Raw genomic sequence first — 23,397 nt, 5'->3', positions numbered from 1 at the left:
GCTCTAACACCTACAGGTTTGCTTGCCCAAATCTCCCCAGATCTTCCTCTGAACGCTAAGCTTCTTTTTGATCTGGAGCAGCAGAAACTTTGGTGGACGCCTTTTATATTTCTGCCATACTCCCAGATGCTGGCGCTTACTTCCCACCTTCATCTCTGACAAACCAACTTTTTGCTTGTCCTCAAAAGTCCCTCACTCCAGCTTTAAATAACTGTTGTGCTATATTTTTGTGAATTCAGTTTTCTTGTAACTGCACTTGCATTATTTTTGTTTTGACGATATCACAGTCTAACTCGTGTTTATTGTATCTCCTCTTTTTCTGTTTTTTTATATTTTATCCAATGGCTTTCAGTAAAAACTTCACAGGCCAACTGCTGCACTCATCCTTCACTGGTGCTGTATTCAGCTCACAGTAAAGCTGTGATCCTAAATTCATAGTAAGGGCAGGAGTAGTAGCATACAATAAAAATATTCAGGTATAGCACTGGCACCTAATCACGACTGTAACAGTTGACATGGAGCATAAACAAAACACAAAGCTGTACAGCTGCACCTGTAGGACTCATTGTGGCTCTTATAGTGATTCTGAACACTGCAGGGATCTTTTGTTACATCAGGTTGCAAATATATGCAATTATGTAATTTGACTGCATGCAGTAAATGTGGTCACATTGTGAGAAAGTGAATGGTGGCAGGAGGAGGAGGACGCTGAGACTGTGTCTATAAACGGACAGGAGTGAGGCAATCTTTCAACCCAATTCATTATTCCCTTACAAATTTTAAATGTGTGGTAAAACTATCAAAAATTAACATAGAAATTACATATTTTATTTTATGTATTATAAAATCATTAAATGTAACAATTTTGTCTCAAATCTGATGATTTGTTTACTTTTTTAAAAAGACATTTTACACATTAATATATCGGATCAACGCTGACAGGTCTTTCATTAGCACTGTTTTTACATTGTTATTATAAGATATATTATATTGTTTTGACTAACCTTTTTTATGAAACTCTATCTAGATATCGTCTGGTTCTATGTTAAGTCTTTCATGCTTGACACATATAAATACATACCCTTGAAATGCTATGAATAAGTTGACTTGATCACATACATATGCAGCTAAATAAAAGTGATTTTGCTAAATACTAAACTCTTAGGCCATTCACAGCTGGATAAGTCGTTGTAGAAAGACACTTGATTTGCTCAGGTGCTTTCCTTTAGTGCAATTTCAAGTTAATTTTCTTTACTTCAATTTAAATTATATCCCAATTTATACGTCAACTTCTACTACACTTGAGAGGCTTGAGTAACACTTTTTTAATCCAGGGCTTTTATTTGTAGTGGAGTATTTTTTCTTTTACTGAAGTAATCTGAGAATTTGTGATTAGCAATGTCAGGATATTTAAATAAAACTGATTTGACTACTTCAACCACTGTTTCTGGCTCAATATTTCATATTGTCTGGGGATTTTTTTAGTTCTATTTAAATATATTTTAGTGTCAAATCCTTCTTGCTTGTCATATTTAACAGAGCCCAACTAATATATATTGGTTGACCGATATTATCAGCCAATATTGCCCTATCACAGATAAACTGGTATCGGCTAAGCCTATATGTTGTCTAATATATGAAAAAATGATTAACTAAAGTTATGAGATACATGTAGTCTTTTTACTTAATAATTATGACTTTCGCCTCATAGTTATTACTTTTTGCGTCATACTTGTAACCTTGTATTTCAAAATCATGACTTTTTATCTCTTAATTTTAAAAAATCTCAATTATGAGACTCAAAATCCAAATTATATCTTTATTACTATGACTGTTTATCTCATATTTTCACTGTATATGTCATAATTTAGATTTCTTTTATCTCAGAACAGACTGTTTATCTCTGTTTATATTTACGTAGAAATTGACTTTATCAAAACAGTATGACTTGTTATCTCATCATTTTGACTTTTAAATCTCATTATTTTGACTTTTTTTATCTCACGACTATGACTGTTAATCTTATATTTTCGATTTCTTTGTTTAACCTGTTTATACCTATGACTTTTTATTGCATAATAATTATTTTATTTTATTATTTCGATATTTTTTTACATCATAATTGCGACCTTTTATATCATAATTATGACTTTATATCTAACATTTGAACCTTTTTGTTAAAAGTATGACTAGTTATCTCATCATTTAGACTTTCATCTCATAATATCCACTTTCTAGCTCATAATTTTGACTTTTTATCCGATAATTATAACTTACCAAGGCAATATTATTTCATCAAACTTAGTTTTTCTCTCTATATATATACAGGACCAATTAAAAACTCGATGCCTGCTGACTACTAAAATGTTAGATCATGAAGGCATCACGACTGTCAGTCTCAGAGCCAAATAAACACACCTGAAAGCTCACTTGTACTTTTTAACAACCACAAAGTTCAAGTGAAACAAAGACGACGTTATAATTAGCCTCTGGTTAAAGTCATCAAACGAGTATTCAAATGTCATCCCATTATCTCTGAATGCACTCGTGATGCCTGAAAAACGCGGAAGCAGGTCAACTTTGGTATCTTCACTCAGACATCTCTGGCCAATCCGAGTCCTAACCATGCCGTGAATGCAGCTGAGTGTGGAGGGTTGGAGGGGGAAGCAGCAGCAGCAGCAGCAGCAGCAGCAGCCTGGTCCGAAACACAAGTGACCGCTAGCTTCATGTCAGCCGTACAGACATTACTCAACTAGCAGGAGCGGAAAAACCGTTCACGGTGAAGACGGAGAGGGAGAGCGAGGGGTCCCGCTGGGAGGGATACTGGACTTTTATTTCTGTACGTTTGAACCCGACTAAACACTCATATTAGTTTGTGGTTCACCTATTTTAAGGAGCTCGGGAGTATCCGCTGTAGGAAGGTTAGCTAGCCACCGCCATCTCTTCTCAGTCGGAGCAACCGCCGTGTTTTCCACACCATGGGGAACGCTGCCACCGCCAAGAAGGGCAACGAGCTAGAGAGCGGTGAGTCCGGGCTGTTGTTTGCCCTTTTTTTTTTTTTTAACGTTGTATTTAGGTGTTTCACTCTCACCAAGCCTCTTTAAACGTGGATAGCTAGCTTGTTATAAACTGTCCAGCTACAGTAAAGGCAGAGGAGGGCCGTCCCCCGTCCCCGTCCGTCATCCCCCCGCACAGTTATCCCCACCAGCTACTGCAAACACTCGCCCTTTAGTTGAAGATACATGACCATGCTGGTGTTTTTTTTTTTTTTTTTATTATTATTTTGCACGTACATTTACGGAAAAAGGCCTTGCTAAGTTAGCTAGCAGCAACAAGACCCCGTGGATGTTGTGGTTTTCCTGGCTGAAAGGGGGTGGAGAAGGGAGGGGTGGGGGTGCACTGACAGGAGTGTTAACAGCCAATAAAAGCCCATTAGAGCAACATGAAAGCAGTGCTTATCGATAAATCCCCACATATCGATGGTTTCACACGTTTTGAGGCTGTTTGCATGCCAAGTGGAGCACAAGAAGGATCAGGCTTGATGACCAGCTAGCCTGCTAACTTTAGCTATGAGGAGGGGGGATTAGCCCTTACAAGGCCCCTGTCATTTCATTGCCTCTTGATGGTGGTAGCTGTTCAGGCCTGCACACACACTCACAGTTAGCCTCGCCGTGCATTGCAGTCGCTTCCCATCTAAAAGCTTTAAAGATAATGGGTTAAAATCTCCATCCTCTCCTCTGTGGTGTCACCCCTAAAACAATCAGGATGCGTTGTTTTTTGTTTGTTTTTTTTACACTATGTTCAGCTGCAGGTTCAGTCAAGCACAGCTAGCAGCATCAGACACAAACTTGTGCAATGGTGATCTTGAATATGCAGCAATAAACCACAAACCCGTGAGTAATTGTTATAAATAGGCAATAAATTTCAACTTGAAGGCAGTGTGGGACTGTTTCTGCCTTGGGCTTCACTGCCACATTTTTATTCTGGGCTGCATAAACAAAGCTTTCCCTCTGTACAGCACCGTGACCAAATATGGTGAAGAAATGACAAATGCTCTCTTTCCATTCATAAAACTGGGACCTTACTACTGTCTTCCTGGCACACACACACTCACACAAACACACTTGAATTGTGTCCCCATCTGTTTTATTTAGAGCCCCTTTTCTAATCTTGCCGTGGTAAAGGTCCATCACGGCTCACTTCTCACACTCAGCTCGTCATTGACTGGAGCAGCTTGTCATCAGACCTTCGTCAGAGGATAAGGGGTATTACAAGCTTTGAAAGGTTTGACGTAACTGGGCCTAGGCCGGTGTTACTTTGCGCTCATATACTTTGATGCGTCCAGCTTGTCATCATCGAGCATCCCTGTGTGATAAATCAGAAATGTTTCCCTATGCCTGGTTGTAAACATATAAAAGCTGTAGGTGGTTATTGATTCATGCAGAATTAATTGCGTTTGACAGCTTAAAATCAGCCCCACCTGCACTGAAATCTTCTCTACATTCGTGCGTTTTTTTATAATCTTCAAAAACACGCATCTGTCTTCACTTAGTTTGTTTAAAGTAGCGTCACTTTGTGATTCACTGGATACGCTGCTCTGAGATTTATTGACCTGTTGAGAGAGACCAGGCAGGCACAGCGGGCAGCGCCAGCCACAGACACCGAGACAGACAGAGATGATCAGATCAGCAATAGTTCCCATACTGCCAAGTATTTCTTTTGAGTGTAACAATGATCCTTAGATCCTGTGGCATGGCTAACTGTTAAACCTGTCTAAGCTGACACTGTGCCCTGAGCTGCAGATTTGCCAGGTGTGTAGCTGCTCTGACAAGATGACCTGGTTACCTACTGTACAGTGCTGTATATAAACTTGCGTACCTGTGTTGACTGTATATAGCTGCCATTAGCTGGAACCACACCAAGGCGGTCACACTTGCACAGGGAGATTAAACAGCTGCCATCATGACACCTATTTTATTTCACTGTGCCCATGTATTGTGTTTCACTCTGTAGTGTAACAGGACAGGCCGACATAACCAAACCATGTTATGCTTGTCTGGATTTTGGCACTGCTGTCAGGAAGGGTTGGCCAACTGTGACGGCTCTGGACCATTTGATTTGTCCCTCTAGGTGAAAAATGTTGTAGAGACGTTTGTGCGAACAAAAATACCTCCTATTATTTAACAGTTTAGACTTTCTGTAATAGACTGGGGAATATTTAGTCATTGTGGATGTTATGTTGTTCTAGGGCTGCCTGCAACTAACAATTTGTTGGTCTTAAAGGGAAACTCCAACAATTTTACACATTAAAGTGTGTTTACAGGTCTTGAGGAGTACCGCTGCATAAGAAAAAAAAAGTAGTATAAAGCCTTGTAATCTGATAAATTGAGTGAGCCTTGAGTGAAGCCGATCACTGCTAAGTTGCATTTTGGGTCATGTAGGCGACATTTTTGGAAAAACAGTCTGTAACAGTCATCAATAAATCATTAATAAATGGTGAATACACTGTTAATTACATTTTAGTTAATAGTAAATTAGCTGTTATAAATCATTTATTAAGCAGTTATTTATTGTGAAGTGCAACTGATGAAGCTTGCCTCATGAAGCTAATTGTTAGTTGCAGTTATGCAAACTATAAAGTCAGTTTGTCAGTTTTGCTTAAAAAAATACCTGCTTACAATCAATCGGTTTCAAAATAGTTTAAGATTTTTAATTATTGTTTCAGCTGTTTTTTTGTAGCAGTCATCGTAATTTTAACGCTATTATAGGATGAGAAGTTGTCAGACTAAGATGCAGGAAAAAAACAGTCATTGCAAGTGTCAAAGGAGTCTAAATCTTAATAGCATCCAGAATGTTTTGTTCTTCACTGTTATCTTGTCTATCTGACCCAATATGCACGACTGAACTTCTGCTATTTGGTACACCTGTTCTTCTGCACCTCAGTAGACACTTAGTCTGTGTTTAAATTCCTCAGGTGAATGTCAACTCTGTTTTCATTCCTGTTGCTTTCTCACACTACACATGCTTCATGTCTGTTGATGCGTTATATTTGTGGTTGTGTACATGAACTCTATATTTCTCTCTGTCTTCTCTTCCGTATCATCACCATCCGTGTGGGTGATTGTTCCTGCAAAACCTTGGTGATCAATAGAGACTTTTGGTATGATCATTTCTCCAAAAGACGACCAGAATGGCATAACGGCATTGGTCTCATTGTGACGACTTGCTAGATGTGCTTGCTTTTCTTTTGTGTGTGCTTTGATAATAAGTCTGTGTTTTTGTTATCCACATTCTCTCAATCTGGATTTCCCATACATTGGTTTGTCTTTGCTTACCATTTTTATGATTTGTTTGATAGCCTTTCCCTAAACTGTATTAAGTGATGCACAAGATGCTCAGAGAAACCTCTCCTCTAATAAGTGTTGTGTTCCCCCTCCTGTTTGAGTAATCCTACTAAATAACAGAAATAAATATACTGAGTGTCTTGGCATGCATCACTAGTCCGCCTGTCTTGGATGTTGTTCTCTCGTGTTTGTGTGCTTTGTTCTTTTGAACAAAGTATGTGATATTTTTAGTATCCCATTTAATTTATATCCAGATGAGAGTTGACTTTGCCCGTATTCTTCTCCGTTGATTTACAGTTTAATTTCCCCACATTTCTTCCTTTTCCCTCCTGGTATGATGGCACTTGGTCTTTTTGCCAGTTTAATCTAAAACCATAATGTGTTTTTATGCCAATAATGGAGACAGGAGCTGAATGCTAACTAGTTCTGTCTTTGCTCTTTTTTTAGTGAAAGAGTTTCTAGCCAAAGCCAAAGAAGATTTCTTACGGAAATGGGAATGCCCACCACAGGTAGGAATGAGTAAAAAGTCGATATTTTTGGTCATTGCATCCACAGAATAAGGCTAACAGGTTGTTATTTTCACAGAGCACAACGTGCCTAGATGACTTTGAGAGATTAAAGACCCTGGGTACCGGCTCATTTGGAAGAGTCATGCTGGTGAAACACAAAGGAACAGAGCAATACTTTGCCATGAAAATACTGGACAAGCAGAAGGTCAGTGGAAGCCTGCATCAAGCCTCATGGAACATTTTCAAATAAAGAATAGTGTTGTACCAAAAAGTCATAGTTGAGTAAATGTAAAGATATTGTGCCAAAATGTTACTAGGTAAGAAAGATTGGTATCTAAAGTAATGTTCTGGTAATACATGGTAAGGTAAAAGTAAAGTATACATAAATAAACATGTATGTTGTATATTATTTGTCAACTGATTGCCAGCCTGACCTATTATCAGATCCAAAATTCAGCATTTTTCTGATTAGTGGAAACTGTTCTGCCTCCAAAATATAGTGAAGTAAGTATAAAGTAGCAACAAATGGAATTATTATTTATTGATCAACCTTTTCATGACTGTATGTTAAAGTGAGTCAAGCTCTTCTGCCTGAAAGTCCACATTTCTGATGTTACAAATCTTTAAACCTGCCCCTGAACCCAAACTTTTTACTGAAATCTTTTTTCTTCATACTTGCTCTTACTTGTTGGCAAAATGTAGATTAACCTAACTCACTGTAATAACCATAGCCCTACATAAAATCTACCCCTGGAAGGTAGAATTTAAGTTTTTAAATTTAAGTTTAGTTTTAGGCCTGAATAATACTGTGAGTACCTTTTTGTTTTTGTTACTAGGGGACACAAGTAAAATAAATAAATAACTGAAAGCTGCCTTTCCTGTGTGTGCTATCTCTGTTTCAAGAGAAAGTAAGATTTCCCAGACAAGGTCACCTTATCTCTGTTTATCTGTTAGGTGGTGAAACTCAAGCAAATAGAACACACGCTAAATGAGAAGAGGATATTACAGGCTGTGAGCTTCCCCTTCCTCGTCAAACTTGAGTATGCGTTTAAGGTAAAGTGTGCTTTTAAAAAATAAAAATAAATTCACTCTTTGAAATTCCTGTATTTTTTGAGCTTGGTGTAAGTGTTGCTTTACTTTTTATAGGACAACTCCAATTTGTACATGGTGATGGAGTACGTTCCAGGTGGAGAGATGTTCTCACACCTAAGACGAATCGGAAGGTTCAGGTGAGTTTTATACTGTCATCAGGTTATTTCTGCTGTGTGTTATAATGCTTTAGTTTCACCACATTTCTTTGCTCCTCCTCCTCCACAGTGAACCACATGCACGGTTTTACGCCGCCCAGATAGTGCTGACATTCGAGTACCTCCATTCACTAGATCTCATATACAGAGATCTGAAACCTGAGAACCTTCTCATTGACCACCATGGCTACATTCAGGTGAGCCACAACCAGCAAATGAATATGTAATGCTGCTCTGTTTCTTTTTGTCAAAGTCACTGCTTTGCTCATGTAAGGTGTGTATATATGCTTCTGACCTCTAGGTGACAGACTTTGGATTTGCCAAGCGGGTAAAAGGCAGGACCTGGACGTTGTGTGGGACACCAGAGTATCTGGCGCCAGAAATCATTCTCAGCAAAGTATGGAGCCTCCGTTTTTGTAAAATTTTTATTTACATGTTTTGGTGTGTAAATAATTCATACGTAGCATATGTTTTGGAATTGGTTTCAGAAGATTGCCTCAGCTGGCAGCCGCAACATGGCTGCAATGGCATAATGTCGTCAGTATAACAACCTCAGCCTATGAGTGAGAAAACGACAACTGTAGTGAACATAACTTTGACATTCAGAGTTGCTAAGGATTACGTTGCAGCCATTGCAACCCTTCCAGCTGAGGCCATTTACTGGACAGATCCCAAAACTTCATACTTACAAACATACAGAACAGAATCCACTCTACAGGAGGAAGAGATACAATTTATTTTGACTGTCAGTGTCCTCAGTAGACCCTAAATATAAGGCAGCAAAAAGACACACTGCAATCTCACTTTTTTATCAGCTATAAAACTCACTGTACATTATGGCAACAGCTCTCTGCAAGTATATAAAATCATTGGTCAAAATGGATGAATCAGGTTAAAGAAATTACAAATAACATAACAACAGACCAACTTATTATAAATTCCTGCAGGTTTGTGTTTTTTCATACTGTACATCACAGTGAAATTAACTGGTGATGACCATTTTAATAAAAGAAAAAAGTATTTTTGCTGAAACAAAAAATAGATTAATTTCTCAATAATAGCGTCTGGACCAGTTGGTCCAGTGATACATCAGAAGCAGGAGGAAGTCTTTTTAAGGGCCAGTGTGTAGGATTTAAAGGGATCTATTGGCATAAATGTTTCTGAGTTGAATTTTCTTGGTTGGAACATAATTTTTCAGATTATTGTCACACCACATGAATGCATTTTAATATTCTGGGGTGTTCATTTGGTTGTGATCTACAATCTCACTGCCAGATGCTACTAAATCCCACACACTTTTTTTTAATTATAAATAATGCCTGTCAGAGTCCACCCAATTATAGCAGTGTCTGTCTTGAATCTTTTCAGGGCTATAACAAAGCTGTGGACTGGTGGGCCCTCGGTGTACTCATCTATGAAATGGCAGCTGGCTACCCTCCATTTTTTGCAGATCAACCCATTCAGATCTATGAGAAGATCGTGTCTGGAAAGGTAAGCAGGGGTTTGTTTGTGGATTTTTATTAATTTAAGTCCTTTAACTCAGAATGTGCTTCCACTCTGTAGATAGAAAATAAGTCAGGTTTATGTGTTGCATGTACTAAAACCCATATTTCAACCGGTAAAAATTTATTTCTTCTTCTCTATAGGTGCGATTCCCCTCCCATTTCAGCTCCGACTTGAAGGATCTGTTGAGAAACTTGCTGCAGGTGGATCTGACAAAACGTTATGGCAACCTGAAGAACGGAGTCAACGACATCAAGGGCCACAAATGGTTTGCCACAACAGACTGGATCGCAATCTATGAGAGAAAGGCAAGACACCATTGCACATTTTGTAGTGACACCACTAACACTGTTACCCCTATAAAAACCAAGTTAATTAGATATTGATTTGTTGATATTGATTTATTTTTTGCTAGTTGTAAAATTCCCAGTTATGATACTCCAACAGTATTATTTTATACTATTTTGTTTTGGGGAAAGTTATCTGAGGACGGCTCATCAATTCTGTTTTATGGTCCTGTGTCATTATTCTTTTTTTCCACTTGGAAATCACCCAGCTCCACTGCTGGCTGTGAGCTAACAGTGCCACATGCCATTTTGCAGGATGACAATGATAATGGAGTTCTTCGATTAATCAAAGTAGATATTTAGCTCGGGCTTGTATCTCATCGATCTGTTGATGCTGTTTAACCTTTTCATTACACAGTCATACTGTGGTCTTTTACAACTCACTCACTTTCTTATCAGATGCTGCTGTGGTTTGTTACAGGATGTAATTCGTTTTATTGCAGCATAATTTTCATTTACAATTTATGTTCTTTCCCCGTTCTTAAGAGAAGTTAAGTGTTGCAAAATAACTGCCTCCACATGACACAATGCAGTGGGATTTGTGATGCAGTAACAGTATAAAGTAAAACTATTTGAAAAGATTTGAAGCAGAAAACCAGGTACCCTGTCTTGGTTTTCTTGTCTATTTACAGCTTCTGTTAGCTGAAAAATGTTGATACGGCTCCTTGAGTATAATTTTAAAAAACTACTACATTACACTATAATGACAAAGAACATTGGTGCATCAATCAGCTTGCCCTGCATAAACTTTAACTGGTCTGGGGCCGTTGGTTTTGTCAGTCCGTGGTCAAACTGCAGTAGGCTTTTTTTTAATACCCATTTTCTTGTCTTTACGGTTATTGTCATTATTGATAGTTGATTAGTCTATAAGATGTTGGATGATAATGTAAAATATAGGACCCACCAGCAGTCCAAAAGTTGAAGGTATTGAATAGACATATTTGAGACTTGGCTCTACAGTTTTCTTAATGAAAGAAAGATGAGAAGAGATTAAACCTTCACATCTGCACTGATTAAGTGATCATATTGATTTCATTGTATTTAGTCAACTGCAAATTTGGCAAGAAATAATAATCATAATTGCCCTTTCCACATTAAATTACATGTTCAGGGTTATTGATGGCACATTTTGAGTTACTCCTGGATTTGAAAACAATTTAATTTCCTGAACCTTTCAGAGGGCTTCAGGGGTGTTCAGGTGGCTCAGTCTGCACACAAACACATCCCTGCATGATTTCGAATCCCAGCTGAAGCCAAATCTTTCTGTACCTTTCCACCTTCACAGTCTTTTCTCAGACAGCCAAACACACTACGTGTTTAGTAAATACGCAGCTGCGGGAGGTGGACTGACAACTTTGAAGAAATAGTGCAGCGAAGACTTGCGTTTCTGTAATGTCAAGCTTCAGCCTCAAAGAATATGAACGTTACTCTGCAGTGGGTGCTGCCTTGAAAACACAACTGTGAGGCGCATATGAAAAACATTTAGGGAAAGTAGACTGAGTTCAACTTGAGAAAAAAGGCTCCGAAGCATAACTGCTCAGTAAATGGTTTGTAGGAGCATTTCAGTGACTTTCAGTGAGGCTCATTAGCTGTTTTGTATCAGTCATAGATTTTTAATTAGTTGAACATCGAGCAAGCGCATAGAGCTACAACAATTAAGCAGTTAGTTGTCAGCTATTAAATTAATTGGCTACTATTTTGATGATCAATTAATTGGTTTAATATTGGAGTAATATTTAAGAAAACAAAGTCAGAAATCTCTTTTTCCAGCTTCTGAAATGTGATTATTTTCTGGTTTCTCTACTCCTCTATGACAGTAAACTTAATATCTTTGGGTTGTTGACAAAACAAGATGTTTGAGGACATTATCTTGGTCTTTGAGACAACTAAACAATAAGAAAATAATCAACAGATTAATCGACAATGAAAATAACTGTTAGTTGCAGCACAATCACAACATGTTGACAAGAAATAGGAGTAAGTGAATGAAGAAATATGTCATTTGGAATTATCTGCAAAGAGTGCATCTTTACAGTGTGGTTAATCAATTTGAGATGGTTAACCTCAAATATTACAAGTTAAAAAACCACAGCAAACAGGCATGTGAAAAAAGAAAAATGGGCTGTGCTTGAGATGAACTAGTTTGCACAGAATTTCGTCAGACTACGCCTAAAGGCACAGGTGTTTATAGCCGTTCCAAAATGACAGCGCTTTAAGGTGTGATGAAAGGCCTGCTGTCAAACAAAGGAGGGAGACCGATAATTGTTAAAATGGCCATTTAAGTCACACACTTTCGAGCAGGTCCTCCTCAAATAAATTCATGGTGTTGCTCATGTTCATTTATGTGAAAAAAGGAGATGAATGTTGTAAGAGTGAAGAGAGAAGCTTCAGAGAGAGGTTCAAATCCTGCATACTATGTTACCTGGCAAATGGCCGCCTGAAGTGGGCCTTATTGTCGGTTTTTACAAAAATTGTTGGACCCAGCTCCCCATTCCTGCTGTCATAAAGGTGTAGAGGAAGAAGGTTTCACTGACCACCTGACAATCACTCACTTTTAAGCATATAGACCCCCTTAAGCTGTCAGAATTCAGTGTATTTTAGCATCAATCGTTCCGTCCAGTTTCTAGACACCTTTTGACAGTTTAAGATACGTTGCTGTCTGAAAGTCAAACTCTCTCTGTCCTTCCTCAGAGAAATAATTGCCTTTCCTTTCTCTGTCATGGGTGTTCTTGTGATTGGCAGTGCAGACATAAACCTAAATCCCATCTGTTAAAATATGTATTGCTCCTGTTCTTGCAGGTGGAAGCCCCGTTCATACCAAAGTGCAGAGGCCCGGGGGACACCAGCAACTTTGACGACTACGAGGAGGAGGAGATCCGCGTTTCTTTAACGGAAAAGTGCGCAAAGGAGTTTGCAGAGTTTTAGGATGCGAGAACATGGATATATCAGGGAAATAAGGGGATCTTTGCACTCTTCTAAAGACTTGGGATGGAGCAGAGACCATCGTTTTTCAGATCTACTACATAGTCCCTTCATTCCATCAGGCTGAATGAGGTCGCCATGATCCTTGGGTGCCGATAACCTCTCACTGTCACGTACACCTGCGTATTAAAGCAGACACACCACTTCTTTCTTTTTCTTTTTTTTGTACCTACCCACCATTTTTTTTTACTTTGAAGCAGTTAGTCTTGGATGTTGTTATCCCCTTTTTAAAATGTAATATTTTTTCAATTTATGAGGAAAAACTGAGACAATGGCCAATAGAAGTCCACACATTGTAACTGACTCGTCTGTGGCAGTTTGACACACAGGTATGTGGGTCGTAGAATATTCCCTGTAGTTGTCAGCGGCGTATTTGTAACGGCCTGTTACAAGTCCACATCACATTGGCAATTGTGAAATTCTGGCCAGCTTCCAGAAGTAGCGTTTGTCCTATGTGCATATCTGTCAGTTTTATAAGATATTTGAACACGTTGAGTGTTGAAAGCATGACCAAATAGAAGACATTGGGTGACACAGGAAGAGAGGTCCTTTCCAATCTTTGCTTTTTGCCTAGAGAGCCGAGCCCTCAGAACCCCACAGAAGCATCCAGTCACTGGTATTCTGACCCTGGCACAGCAAGCCATAGCAGAAGATGACAAACCTTGTTACATTAGTAAAATGCAAATCGAGTCATTTGTGTTGATCCTTTGGGATCTGTTAGTTACATGTAAAATTTGTCATCTGGTATTTTACTATTTCTTTGTCGCTGTGTCTAACATTCTAGTCATATTGTCCCTAGATTTCCGGTCTGCTTATAAAGACCCTTTCGTATGAGTCTGTGGAACAATGTGACTTCAGTAAAAGGAAAAGAATGAGGTTAAATCCTTTTTAGGATTCTTATTGAGTGTGATGTGAAGTTGAGAAGGTGGTTGTGAATAGTGTTGCGGCTTTCTGCCTCAACATTGTTAGAGAAACCTTGCAGAAAAAAGTACAGAATTTGTAATGTATTAAATCAAAGATGTTTTGAAATCTTATGAAACGGGAAAGCAAAACTGCGTATTTACCATATTCTCCCCAGAACTGATTTCTGTATTTCATTCTTATCAGAGAATGTAGATTTGCAACTTATAGGTATGCATATTTGAAAGCTTGATTTCAAGGTACAGTTTTCCTCACAATACACTGGCTAAAATAAAGACTGCTCCTTTGTATCACATGTAACCCTGTTATTGTTAAACTCATTACATCATACGTATATACATTGTTTCATATATGTTTTTATTTATACACATTAGAGATGCTAATAAATTTTATTTTTAAAAGTGTTTAAGTTGTGTAATTCTCTGTGCATTGTGAGACCGACTGTTGTGCAATTCTGTTTACTCGCATAGAAAATGTATCGCCAGATTTATCCACAGAGGACTGCAGAGTTTTTTGAGGACATAAATACAGGTTTTTGTGTCTTTGTTGCAGGGTAGTGGAGCCTGATGTGTGCCTCAGGGATCCTAAGGGGTGATGACTGATTTCCAGGGGTCCCAAGAAAAATAGGAACTTACTTTGAGTCCTTAGGATTTTGCAAATGAGAGCAAATGCACACATAGTTTATCACAGTGCATAGTTCTTTAGTTTAGTGCCAACAAATAAGGAGGAACACTCCTGTAGTGTAAAGAGTTATCTTTATTATTATTGGTGTTTTTTGCCCCATTTGGAAATATCCAGGGATTTTCAACATGAAATGCTCATAAAATTACTCTTAAATTCATATTTTCTAACAAAGCAAGCTACAGCAGTTACCAAAAAGTAGTTAAATGCAGTATTTTTTTCATTTAGTTGCAGATTTTATTTATTGCAGAAAAGGAACAAGACATGCACACACATACAAGTAATATGAAACTCAAAATAATTTAAAAAAAAAAATCTAAATGTGAAAAGAGTGAATAGGTTAAAAAATTCCAACCTAGAAGTACAAATTATATTTAAATTATATTCAAAGGGTTATATGAGTCCAAAACCATATACATTTTTTGGTGTTGATTTTTATTTTAAAATATAGTTAGGAATTTACTTGATCTAATAAGAAAGGATAGGTTATACACTTTCTCCCAGTTTTATTTTACTCTTTATAGAAACAAGTTTTCTCTTCTATAAATATCTTTATTATACTGAATGATAACTATAGCGCAATACAAAACGACCGCTTAATTCAGGCACACTAATTATAAAACGCTCTTCCCATTTGTAGCTATTCATCCCAGCTTGTTAATTCTGGGCCGCGTGGCTTGCCGTAGTCCTTCCAGCTAGTGGGTGTATGGGTAATGTAGTACAGCGACGGACACGTGGGGCGTTGCGTCGCTGTTCATTCGAAGTTTGCGGAAACATGGCGGGTCTGGAGCTGCTGTCTGACCAGGGGTACCGTCTGGATGGAAGAAAAGCCACCGAGCTGCGGAAGGTCCAGGCCCGTATGGGAGTGTTCGCTCAGGCCGACGGTTCTGCGTATCTAGAGCAGGGAAACACGAAGGCTCTGGCTGTGGTGTACGGTCCTCATGAAGTAAGGAGCATCACGGACTGAGGGCTGCGGGTTAGCCAACAGCAACAACCTAAAACTGCTGTTAACTGCAGAGGAAATGCCATTAATGTAACTGTAAATGAATGTAACCGTATTCATGTTGTCTTGGACAGTCCAGTATGTGTTGTCCAGCATACTGTTTTTAAGTGTTCTGGTCAGTAATACTTAAATAACTGAATTAAAGCTAAGCCTTTTATAACAACTGTGATCATAAAAAGATCATTTTATGTCACATGTATAATGATGATATAGTATCATGCACATACAGCCTTTCAAAGAGGAATTTACTTTTGATTTTTAAGAATATTCAGACATCAGTATGCAGAAAATGATGGAATGTAAACAAAAAAGACTGAATTATCTTAAATAAATAAAACAAAAACAATAGATACATTTGACTCTCAGGCTCTGTTAACAGAAATTGCAGTTAATTATATATTAAATATATGGCACAGAGGTAAAGTCCTTCATTTCTCAGCAGACAATTCAGTTTTCGCCACTTTTCCTTGGGTCCCATCTCAGGCCATGTCCATATAGCGATCATTTTTGTGAAAGGTCTCGTTAAGGTTTCAAAATTCTTCAGAAATACTAAAAAACAGATCAATCAAGTATTTATTTACAATAAAAATGTCAAACAATGCCCATTACAAGTAGAGGTGCAGTGATTACTGGTCTGGCCGATTAGCAGGGCTGATATTCAGCATTTTCCTGATCATCAGTATTGGTGGGTTTTTTTTTTTTTTTATGTCTGATTGACGATAAAATAAGTATATTTAAAAAATGCAGTACATTTGGCTCTGATGCAGCACCTTTCTCTGTTAGTGGTCATCACTCTGTGTCCACAACACTGTCTGGTGTCACGCGTGATAGCTGATCAATTTGCAAAGTAAATAATAATAAATGTGAAACTGAAAGTAGCAGAAAATGGAAATACTGAAGCAAAGTACCTCAAAATTGTACACAGGTACAGTACTTGAGTAAATTGTAGACCATCACTCGTTAATGTCAACTTGAGCCTGAGATTATGTTTCTTGTAAATGTATATCCGACTCCTGGATTACTAATAATTGGTATCTGTATCGGTCCTGGAAAAAAAACATGTGCCTAGTTATAAGTCACTTTAGACCAAATTAGTGCCTAAATTAGTTTGAGGGCTTGTTTGTCAAACTAACGGCTAAATACACAATCATTAAACGACCTAATTAAACCACATTTTTATTCCTGAGATTGTAGTGGTGTATTGTTCTGGACTGCGTTATCTTAAAATAATAACTTGCTCATATTTGCCTTGAGACATGTCATGCTTGTCACTCCTAGATGCGAGGTTCGCGCAGCCGGACTCGTCACGATCGAGCTGTCATCAACTGTCAGTACAGCATGGCCACCTTCAGCACAGCAGAGAGGAAGAGGAGGCCGCATGGTGACCGCAAGTCTACCGAGATGAGCCTCCACCTGAAGCAGACGTTTGAAGCTGCTGTGATGACCCAGCTGTACCCACGCTCTCAAATAGACATCTACGTCAAGGTAAATGTGGGACAATGAGAGGTGGATTTGATGTAACATGAAGATTTTTATTGAGCTGAAACTCATGAAATCTTGTCTTCGCCAACAGATTCTGCAGTCAGACGGAGGGAACTACAGCGTGTGTGTGAACGCTGCCACTCTGGCTGTGATTGACGCCGGCATCCCCATGCGGGACTACGTGTGTGCCTGCACGGTCGGGTTCGTGGACGAGACGCCCCTCGCTGACCTTTGCTACGCAGAGGAAAGTGGAGGAGTGAGCTCTCTGGCCTTAGCGCTGCTGCCCCGGGGTGGACAGATCGCCCTGCTGCAGATGGACGCCAGACTACATCAGGACCACCTGGATGCTCTAATCGAAGCCGCCATGACAGCTTGTAAAGGTGTGAGCAAGGTGCTGGATGAGGTGGTGCGACAACATCTCCAAGAAGTTTCTGTGCTCACCGGAGAGTGAAGAAGACAGGAGGAGAGGTGAACATCTGGACTGTGGTTTTGGTTCCAACCAGAAAGTGTTATTGGACTTTATGGAGAGGAATGATGGAGTGAATACTTTTTTTTATGAATTCATGGCGATTATACTTTTGTACAGTATATGTGTAGAGAATCGAACAATAAATACGTCAACCCTGAATCATTTGTGCTCTGCTTGTTCATTTGCGAGTGGTAAAAGGGTAGTGTGTTCAAAAACAACCACTAACTACCAAATGCATCACAAGAAAATATATTTTATATGCTGTTAAATATTTGTGTACATCAGCATTGTCTGTAAACAGCAATAAAAGGAGGATATGGGGGTTATGTAACCTTAAAAATAAATTTTGAAACAGTTCTTCTCTGTAACTGAAATTGTGTTGGTAAAATAAATAAATAATAAAGCTACCAATTTATTTTTCCGGTTGTGAGAAGGTATTTTCTTCCTCACTTTTGTTTCTGTTCGATCACATTGTTTCTTTTTTATATTGATGTGTTTTATTTTGTTTTATTGCGTGACCGGAAATCGGTCCGCCGCATTAACGTTCCCACAGGAACAAGGAAATTGAGAAACATTTAGCAACGGCTGCTGTGATCAAGCCCCACCTCTGCAGGTGGATGTGACCCGCTGCACCCTGAAAAAAGGTATGTCTTCTTACATATTATGTGAAATATGAAGAATTTAACCACGTCACCGTTAATAACATTCACATTCATTGAGAACAAGGGTTTAAAAACATTTTACCGTCCCGCGAAGCTAGCCGGCTAGATAGCTAGCAGCAAGCTAACCGAAGCTGTCAATACCATGACAATGGGTGACAGAGAGCGATTTTTCAGCTCGGACTACAAGGAAACCGGTATAATAACGTGCATGTGGATATTGCAACCGTCGTAGATAGATACAACTCATGATATGCTGTTTCGCGATTGTCTACCTCAGTAATAATCGATCTATAATCACGTATTTAAAGAATATAGTCGATAGGTACAGTGACAGTGTCTGTGCTGCCTTCAGGGTCCACTGTATCCGGGCTTTACTACATTACAACAACATGGGACTGCTGTCTGACCCGAACAGAAGACGGGCTTTGATCAGCCTGCTAACCCGCCTCAATGCTCCAATCTGGTGAGTTTGAGCCACTGAAGATAAATGAGCCTAAGTGAAATCTGAAATGCACAATTTAAAATATCATACCCAATATGCGTTTTTAACTTGAATGATTTCTGTCATATTTACTCCATCCCTCCATCTTAGTGTGGTGTGCTACATGGCGGGTGTGGCCTGGTTCATGGGGTTAGCATTTGAGCCGTTCACTCTGCGGACGTACATGTCAGAGAATGCCATGGGCTCTACCATGGTGGAGGAGCGCTTTCCAGCGGGGGAGAGGGCGCTGGCCACGGGCAGAGAGTTTTCAGCTCATAAGAAGAAAGCTGGGTAAGGGTCAAGACCAAACATCAATGACATATCAACTCATAATGCTGATTTGATCATGATGACTGGTTGTCAAGAAATTGGAGTGTCTGATCTGAGTCTTCTCAATTTTCTCCCAGTCCGCCAGTCTAATCTAATTATTTCTCTGCAGTGGGATGCCAGTGGATTGGCTGGTGAAGACCATGCAGGCTCGAGGGTTGGAGGTGTTTACTCAGAGGTTCTCTCGCACGCTGCCCTTCCCTGATGAAAACAAAGAGAGATATGTAAGTGTATGATTGAAATACTTATAAAATGCTTGTATAAGGTGTTTCTATGCATATTCCATGACTCTTTTTCATCCTACTCCACCCTCTCTCCTCTCAGATGGTGAAAGGCACGAATGTATACGGGATCCTTCGGGCCCCCAGAGCTCCACGCACTGAAGCCCTGGTGCTGAGTGCCCCTTGCACCCCGGGCGACAACAACAACCAGGCAGTGGGGCTGCTACTCGGCTTGGCACAGTACTTCAGGAGTGAGTACAGAACCCACGTCCCTCTCTGCTATTTAAGTGACATTGCAGGGGCATTTCTTGTTTAATGACAACTGTGTTCCTCAATAGATCAGGTTTACTGGGCCAAAGACATCATCTTTCTCATCAATGAGCATGATCTGATTGGTATGCAGGCCTGGCTGGAGGGCTACCACCACACCAACACTACAGGTAATCACCAGCAGAAATGCATTTCTTGGTAGTCAACACTGTTAATATAGAACTCATTAAAAAGACAAAGACTGTGTTCCTCAGTCGGTTTTTCTACTCTAATGGTGCATACAGGTATGGACTGGTCCCCACTTCATGGTCGCGGCGGTTCAATCCAGGCAGCTCTGTCCCTGGAGCTCAGCAGTGATGTCATCACTAGTATGGACCTGGTCCTGGAAGGTCTAAACGGCCAGCTCCCCAACCTGGATTTAGCAAACCTCTTCTACGCTTTCTGTCAGAAGATCGGAGTCCTCTGCACCATCCAGGGCAAGGTGAGGCTCGTGATGAGACGTAGTAGAAACACATTTTCTCCTCCACTATGTGTTCAGTGAGCAGGCTGTCATGACGTGGGGAAGTTTTTAATCCCCCTGTTCTCTCCGGATGTTCCTACAGCTGCAGAGGAATGACTGGGACAGTGTGTCAGGCTACAGCCACTCAGTTCAGACCATGATGCTGATGGCACTGAAGCAGGCCAGCGGGCGCCCTTGGGGGGATCATGGCCTTTTCCTGCGGTATCACATCGAGGCCGCCACCATCAAGGGCATCAACAGTTTCCGTCAATACAAGACTGACGCCACCACCGTCGGCAGGTCAGAGCTAGAAGAGTATACTGAATTTAGTTTTTTCATGTGCTGTTTTTTTGTAACCGTCCTCTTCATAAGGTGACACTCTTCTGATTTTGTGATTTCTTCATTTTTCATCATAAATATCTTCTAGGCTCCTGGAGGGAATGTATCGTAAACTGAATAACCTCTTAGAGCGCCTGCACCAGTCCTACTTCTTCTACCTCATGCCTTCCCTCTCTCACTTCGTGTCCATTGGTTACTACATGCCAGCCTTCGGCCTCCTCGCCATCATCCTGCTGCTCCGTGTATCCTTTCGCAATTATTTCACTTTTAGTTTGATGAAATCTGAAAATTCGATGGAGAAAACCAAATGTGTATGCATGAAGACCCACCCCGAGCTTCTCGTGTTATTGATTAGATGTTAACAGTGCTATTTTAACACACTCATAATTACTCAATTGCCCTTGACTATGATACAGGCCTTAGACCTGTGGGTTCAACTTGCGGCTCCTCCGCCAAGAACAGAAGATGGAGTGGTTGACACTGAGCAGGTTAGACGCACGCATATTTTAACAAACAAGACAGAAATCAGACAATTTACTTGTCTAGAGTTCATTAAATCACCACTTTAATCAAATCTGCCTCCTCTCAGATGTCCAGTCCAGGAGTACTGTCGGTGTTGACTCCTCTGGTGATCAGCCATCTGACCGGAGTAGCTCTCTACTACTTGCCGATCCAGTTTCAGGGGTTGGCTGTGGAACACTTCCCGGTGTCCGAGACCGAGGCTGTGGTCCTGACAGCCATTGCTGTTTACACAGCCGGCCTGGCTTTGCCTCATAACACAAACAGGTAGCTACACCACACTGATTTTAGACTGTATCTATTTTTTTTTTTACCTTTTTATTGTTTGTTAGTCTTAAAGACAGTCAGAATCAAATTAGAGTCAGCTCAGAAAGCCGAATCACTCACCATGTGCTGCTGAGTAGAATCCTCTAATTTGTTTCACATGTCGTCCACATTGCTGATGGATTTTTCTCAGCAATCATATCACCCAAACTTTTGCATTAAATCTTCTGGTGTTGTACCAATTATATTCTTATATATAAGTGTTGTCTTTTCCTGGTTTTAAAGGCTGCATTACAGTAAAGTGATGTAATTTTCTGAACTTAACAGACTTTTCTACTTCTAATACTTGCCTTTACCCACTTTATCCACATTACTGATAATTAATTATCTAAAATCTCATTGTGTAAATAATTTGTGAGAGTACAAAAAGTCATCCCTACATTATTGTTGGGGGGGGGGTTTGTCACCCAGTCCAAAGATTTATGAAGTGCTTTTGAGGAGATTTCAAAATATGGCGATATATATTGTGTATCATGATATAGCCTTAAAATATTGCAATATTATTTTTAGGCCATATCGCCCCGCATTAGCAGCAATTACATTAACATTGAGCTTACAAAAAATACCTGCTTTTGTGAACATGTGACAACAGATTAAAAGCAGGAATGCACTCACATGTTTAAGTATGATTTTTTTGCCTCGAGTATCACCAGCTTACATAAAGCCTAATATTCTGATTATAATCGATTTAAAAGCCCAAACAGAATAAAAATGACAACCGCAGGCCTTAAAATAATTTCTGAATATCATGTCACCAGCTCAGAACCTAAATGACCCTGGGAAACTTGTTCAGCTGTGATGCGGGAGAGTGAGCTGTTTGTCGTGTGCTTGTTAAAGGCTCCTGTCAGGCGAGGGGACGGAGCAGGGCTGGAGGGTGCTGAAGCTGGTTGCTGTGCTGTACCTGGCCGTGCTGCTGGGCTGCACCGCCCTCATTAACTTCTCCCTGGGCTTCATCCTGGCTCTCACCCTGGTGCCCGTGGCTGCCTTCGTCACACCCCACGTACCAAAGTAAATTGCACTCTGTGGCCATTGTTGCTTTCTCTGTACCACCGTCTGTTAGTTAAACCTCACCCTCCTCTTCTTCTTCCTTTAGGGTTCTATCGGCCTTCATCCTGGTCGTCCTCAGCCCAGCCTGCACACTACTCTTTTCAGTCTTTTTCTTCCAAGAGCTGCAGGAAGTGCCCATCAGCTTCCTGGACGGTTGGCTGCTCTACCTGTCAGTGATCTCACAGGGCATTCTGGACCACTTACTGTACGGCTCTCTGGTTTACCCGCTCATAGCCCTGCTGGTGTATCCTTGCTGGCTGCTTTTCTGGAACATCCTCTTCTGGAAGTAAAGGCCAGTCGCACAGGACTACTGAAGGCTTTCATGGGGAGAAAATCTCTCTGAGGTGTTCTCAGGTTTGTCTTCACTCTGGGGAATGTGAATGACAGTTAAATCCACTGGAGAGAAAAGAATGATTATCTGTTGTTGAGTTGGAAAGAATGCAGTGATTGCCTGTTTTTGGACATTTTGCTGGTATTTCAAGATCGACTCCAAGTATTTCATTCTTAAAACGTTCAAGAAAAAAGGGTTTGCTTGATAAACTAAGCAGAATGGAATGTTTTGTACTATAAATCTCACAAATTATAAGTTGAAGATGGGGAGATCTTTTTTCACGGTTGAGTTGCTTTCTGTAAAATAATTTCATTGAAGGTTTTGTAAGGATTTTGTGTTGCGATTGCCTTTGTTTGTGGTACATAAAGAATATGACTGCACTGCTTTTTAGCTCTTTTGTTCTGTCTGGCAGGATGGCGATGGATGAAACGGATGTTGAAATGGAAGAAACAATAACATGTCTGTACATCTGCATCTGTTGAAGAAGCCATCACTACGTCCGATATTTTTATACTTGTTTTGATAACATTCTTTGAAACATGTTTATTTCATATTTATAAATGCCAAATTAAAAGACTGAAAAAGTTTAATTATCATGTTGTGGGTTCAATACTGTGGAACGTACATAGATGAGAAGGATGAGACGCCCATGTTAATGTCTTGCGAGTGTTTACAGCTGGAGTCTCTGATCTGACGCGAACATCTTTCAAACTCCATGTTGAAATGAAAAACAAGCTCTTCTGCTAAAAAATTCAATCCTAAAGCAAAATCAAAGAGGCTTTCATTTTCTTAAGACTTTGGAAAATTCCCTCGTGAGACACTGTTGAGATTACACTAGTGTATCCCAGGCCGAGAAGTACTCGGATAAACTGAGCTTCATCTGTAAAAT

At 39.8% G+C, this 23,397-nt stretch overlaps 3 protein-coding genes across 4 annotated transcripts; all 3 read left to right on the top strand.

Annotated features, from left to right (window-relative positions):
* Positions 1-2,564: 2,564 nt before the first annotated feature.
* On the top strand, positions 2,565-14,257 carry prkacbb (protein kinase, cAMP-dependent, catalytic, beta b). Its single transcript, XM_084370067.1, has 10 exons — positions 2,565-3,024; positions 6,792-6,853; positions 6,930-7,058; positions 7,808-7,906; positions 8,000-8,082; positions 8,171-8,297; positions 8,402-8,497; positions 9,469-9,591; positions 9,747-9,911; positions 12,750-14,257. Exons 1-10 carry the CDS (start codon positions 2,979-2,981, stop codon positions 12,873-12,875), a joined length of 1,056 nt encoding a protein of 351 aa, XP_084226193.1. The 5' UTR covers positions 2,565-2,978; the 3' UTR covers positions 12,876-14,257.
* A 995-nt stretch (positions 14,258-15,252) lies between these two features.
* On the top strand, positions 15,253-17,647 carry exosc4 (exosome component 4). Its single transcript, XM_084368773.1, has 3 exons — positions 15,253-15,480; positions 16,816-17,022; positions 17,111-17,647. The coding sequence occupies exons 1-3, from the start codon at positions 15,310-15,312 to the stop codon at positions 17,468-17,470; spliced, it is 738 nt and encodes a 245-aa protein (XP_084224899.1). The 5' UTR covers positions 15,253-15,309; the 3' UTR covers positions 17,471-17,647.
* Positions 17,648-18,041: 394 nt separating this feature from the next.
* Positions 18,042-23,098, top strand: gpaa1 (glycosylphosphatidylinositol anchor attachment 1). Of its 2 annotated transcripts, XR_014623688.1 has the most exons (14): positions 18,042-18,132; positions 18,503-18,613; positions 18,743-18,922; positions 19,071-19,182; positions 19,283-19,430; positions 19,518-19,619; positions 19,734-19,930; positions 20,052-20,248; positions 20,376-20,529; positions 20,704-20,775; positions 20,877-21,073; positions 21,968-22,138; positions 22,224-22,531; positions 22,921-23,098. XR_014623688.1 is itself a non-coding variant. In XM_084368550.1 (13 exons), exons 2-13 carry the CDS (start codon positions 18,540-18,542, stop codon positions 22,465-22,467), a joined length of 1,848 nt encoding a protein of 615 aa, XP_084224676.1. In that variant the 5' UTR covers positions 18,042-18,132; positions 18,503-18,539; the 3' UTR covers positions 22,468-23,098. The 2 variants fall into 2 exon arrangements, 1 of the variants encoding a protein (XP_084224676.1); XM_084368550.1 differs by having other exon boundaries at positions 22,224-23,098.
* The last annotated feature ends 299 nt before the right edge of the window (positions 23,099-23,397 follow it).

Source organism: Pagrus pagrus, assembly GCF_965226575.1.
Source record: "Pagrus pagrus genome assembly, chromosome: 12".
Lineage (NCBI taxonomy): Eukaryota > Metazoa > Chordata > Actinopteri > Spariformes > Sparidae > Pagrus > Pagrus pagrus.
This window is presented reverse-complemented; position numbering and strand designations above follow the sequence as displayed.

Bases quoted from the DNA above. Each gene is read 5' to 3' on its own strand.
- prkacbb (XM_084370067.1), top strand. From the start codon at position 2,979: ATGGGGAACGCTGCCACCGCCAAGAAGGGCAACGAGCTAGAGAGCG. The intron at 8,083-8,170 runs GTGAGTTTTATA...CCTCCTCCACAG, and splicing joins AGACGAATCGGAAGGTTCAG to TGAACCACATGCACGGTTTT. The intron at 8,498-9,468 runs GTATGGAGCCTC...GAATCTTTTCAG, and splicing joins CAGAAATCATTCTCAGCAAA to GGCTATAACAAAGCTGTGGA.
- exosc4 (XM_084368773.1), top strand. From the start codon at position 15,310: ATGGCGGGTCTGGAGCTGCTGTCTGACCAGGGGTACCGTCTGGATGGA. The intron at 15,481-16,815 runs GTAAGGAGCATC...TGTCACTCCTAG, and splicing joins TGGTGTACGGTCCTCATGAA to ATGCGAGGTTCGCGCAGCCG. The intron at 17,023-17,110 runs GTAAATGTGGGA...CTTCGCCAACAG, and splicing joins AAATAGACATCTACGTCAAG to ATTCTGCAGTCAGACGGAGG.
- gpaa1 (XM_084368550.1), top strand. From the start codon at position 18,540: ATGGGACTGCTGTCTGACCCGAACAGAAGACGGGCTTTGATCAGCCTG. The intron at 19,620-19,733 runs GTAATCACCAGC...TGGTGCATACAG, and splicing joins CCACCACACCAACACTACAG to GTATGGACTGGTCCCCACTT. The intron at 20,776-20,876 runs GTTAGACGCACG...GCCTCCTCTCAG, and splicing joins GAGTGGTTGACACTGAGCAG to ATGTCCAGTCCAGGAGTACT.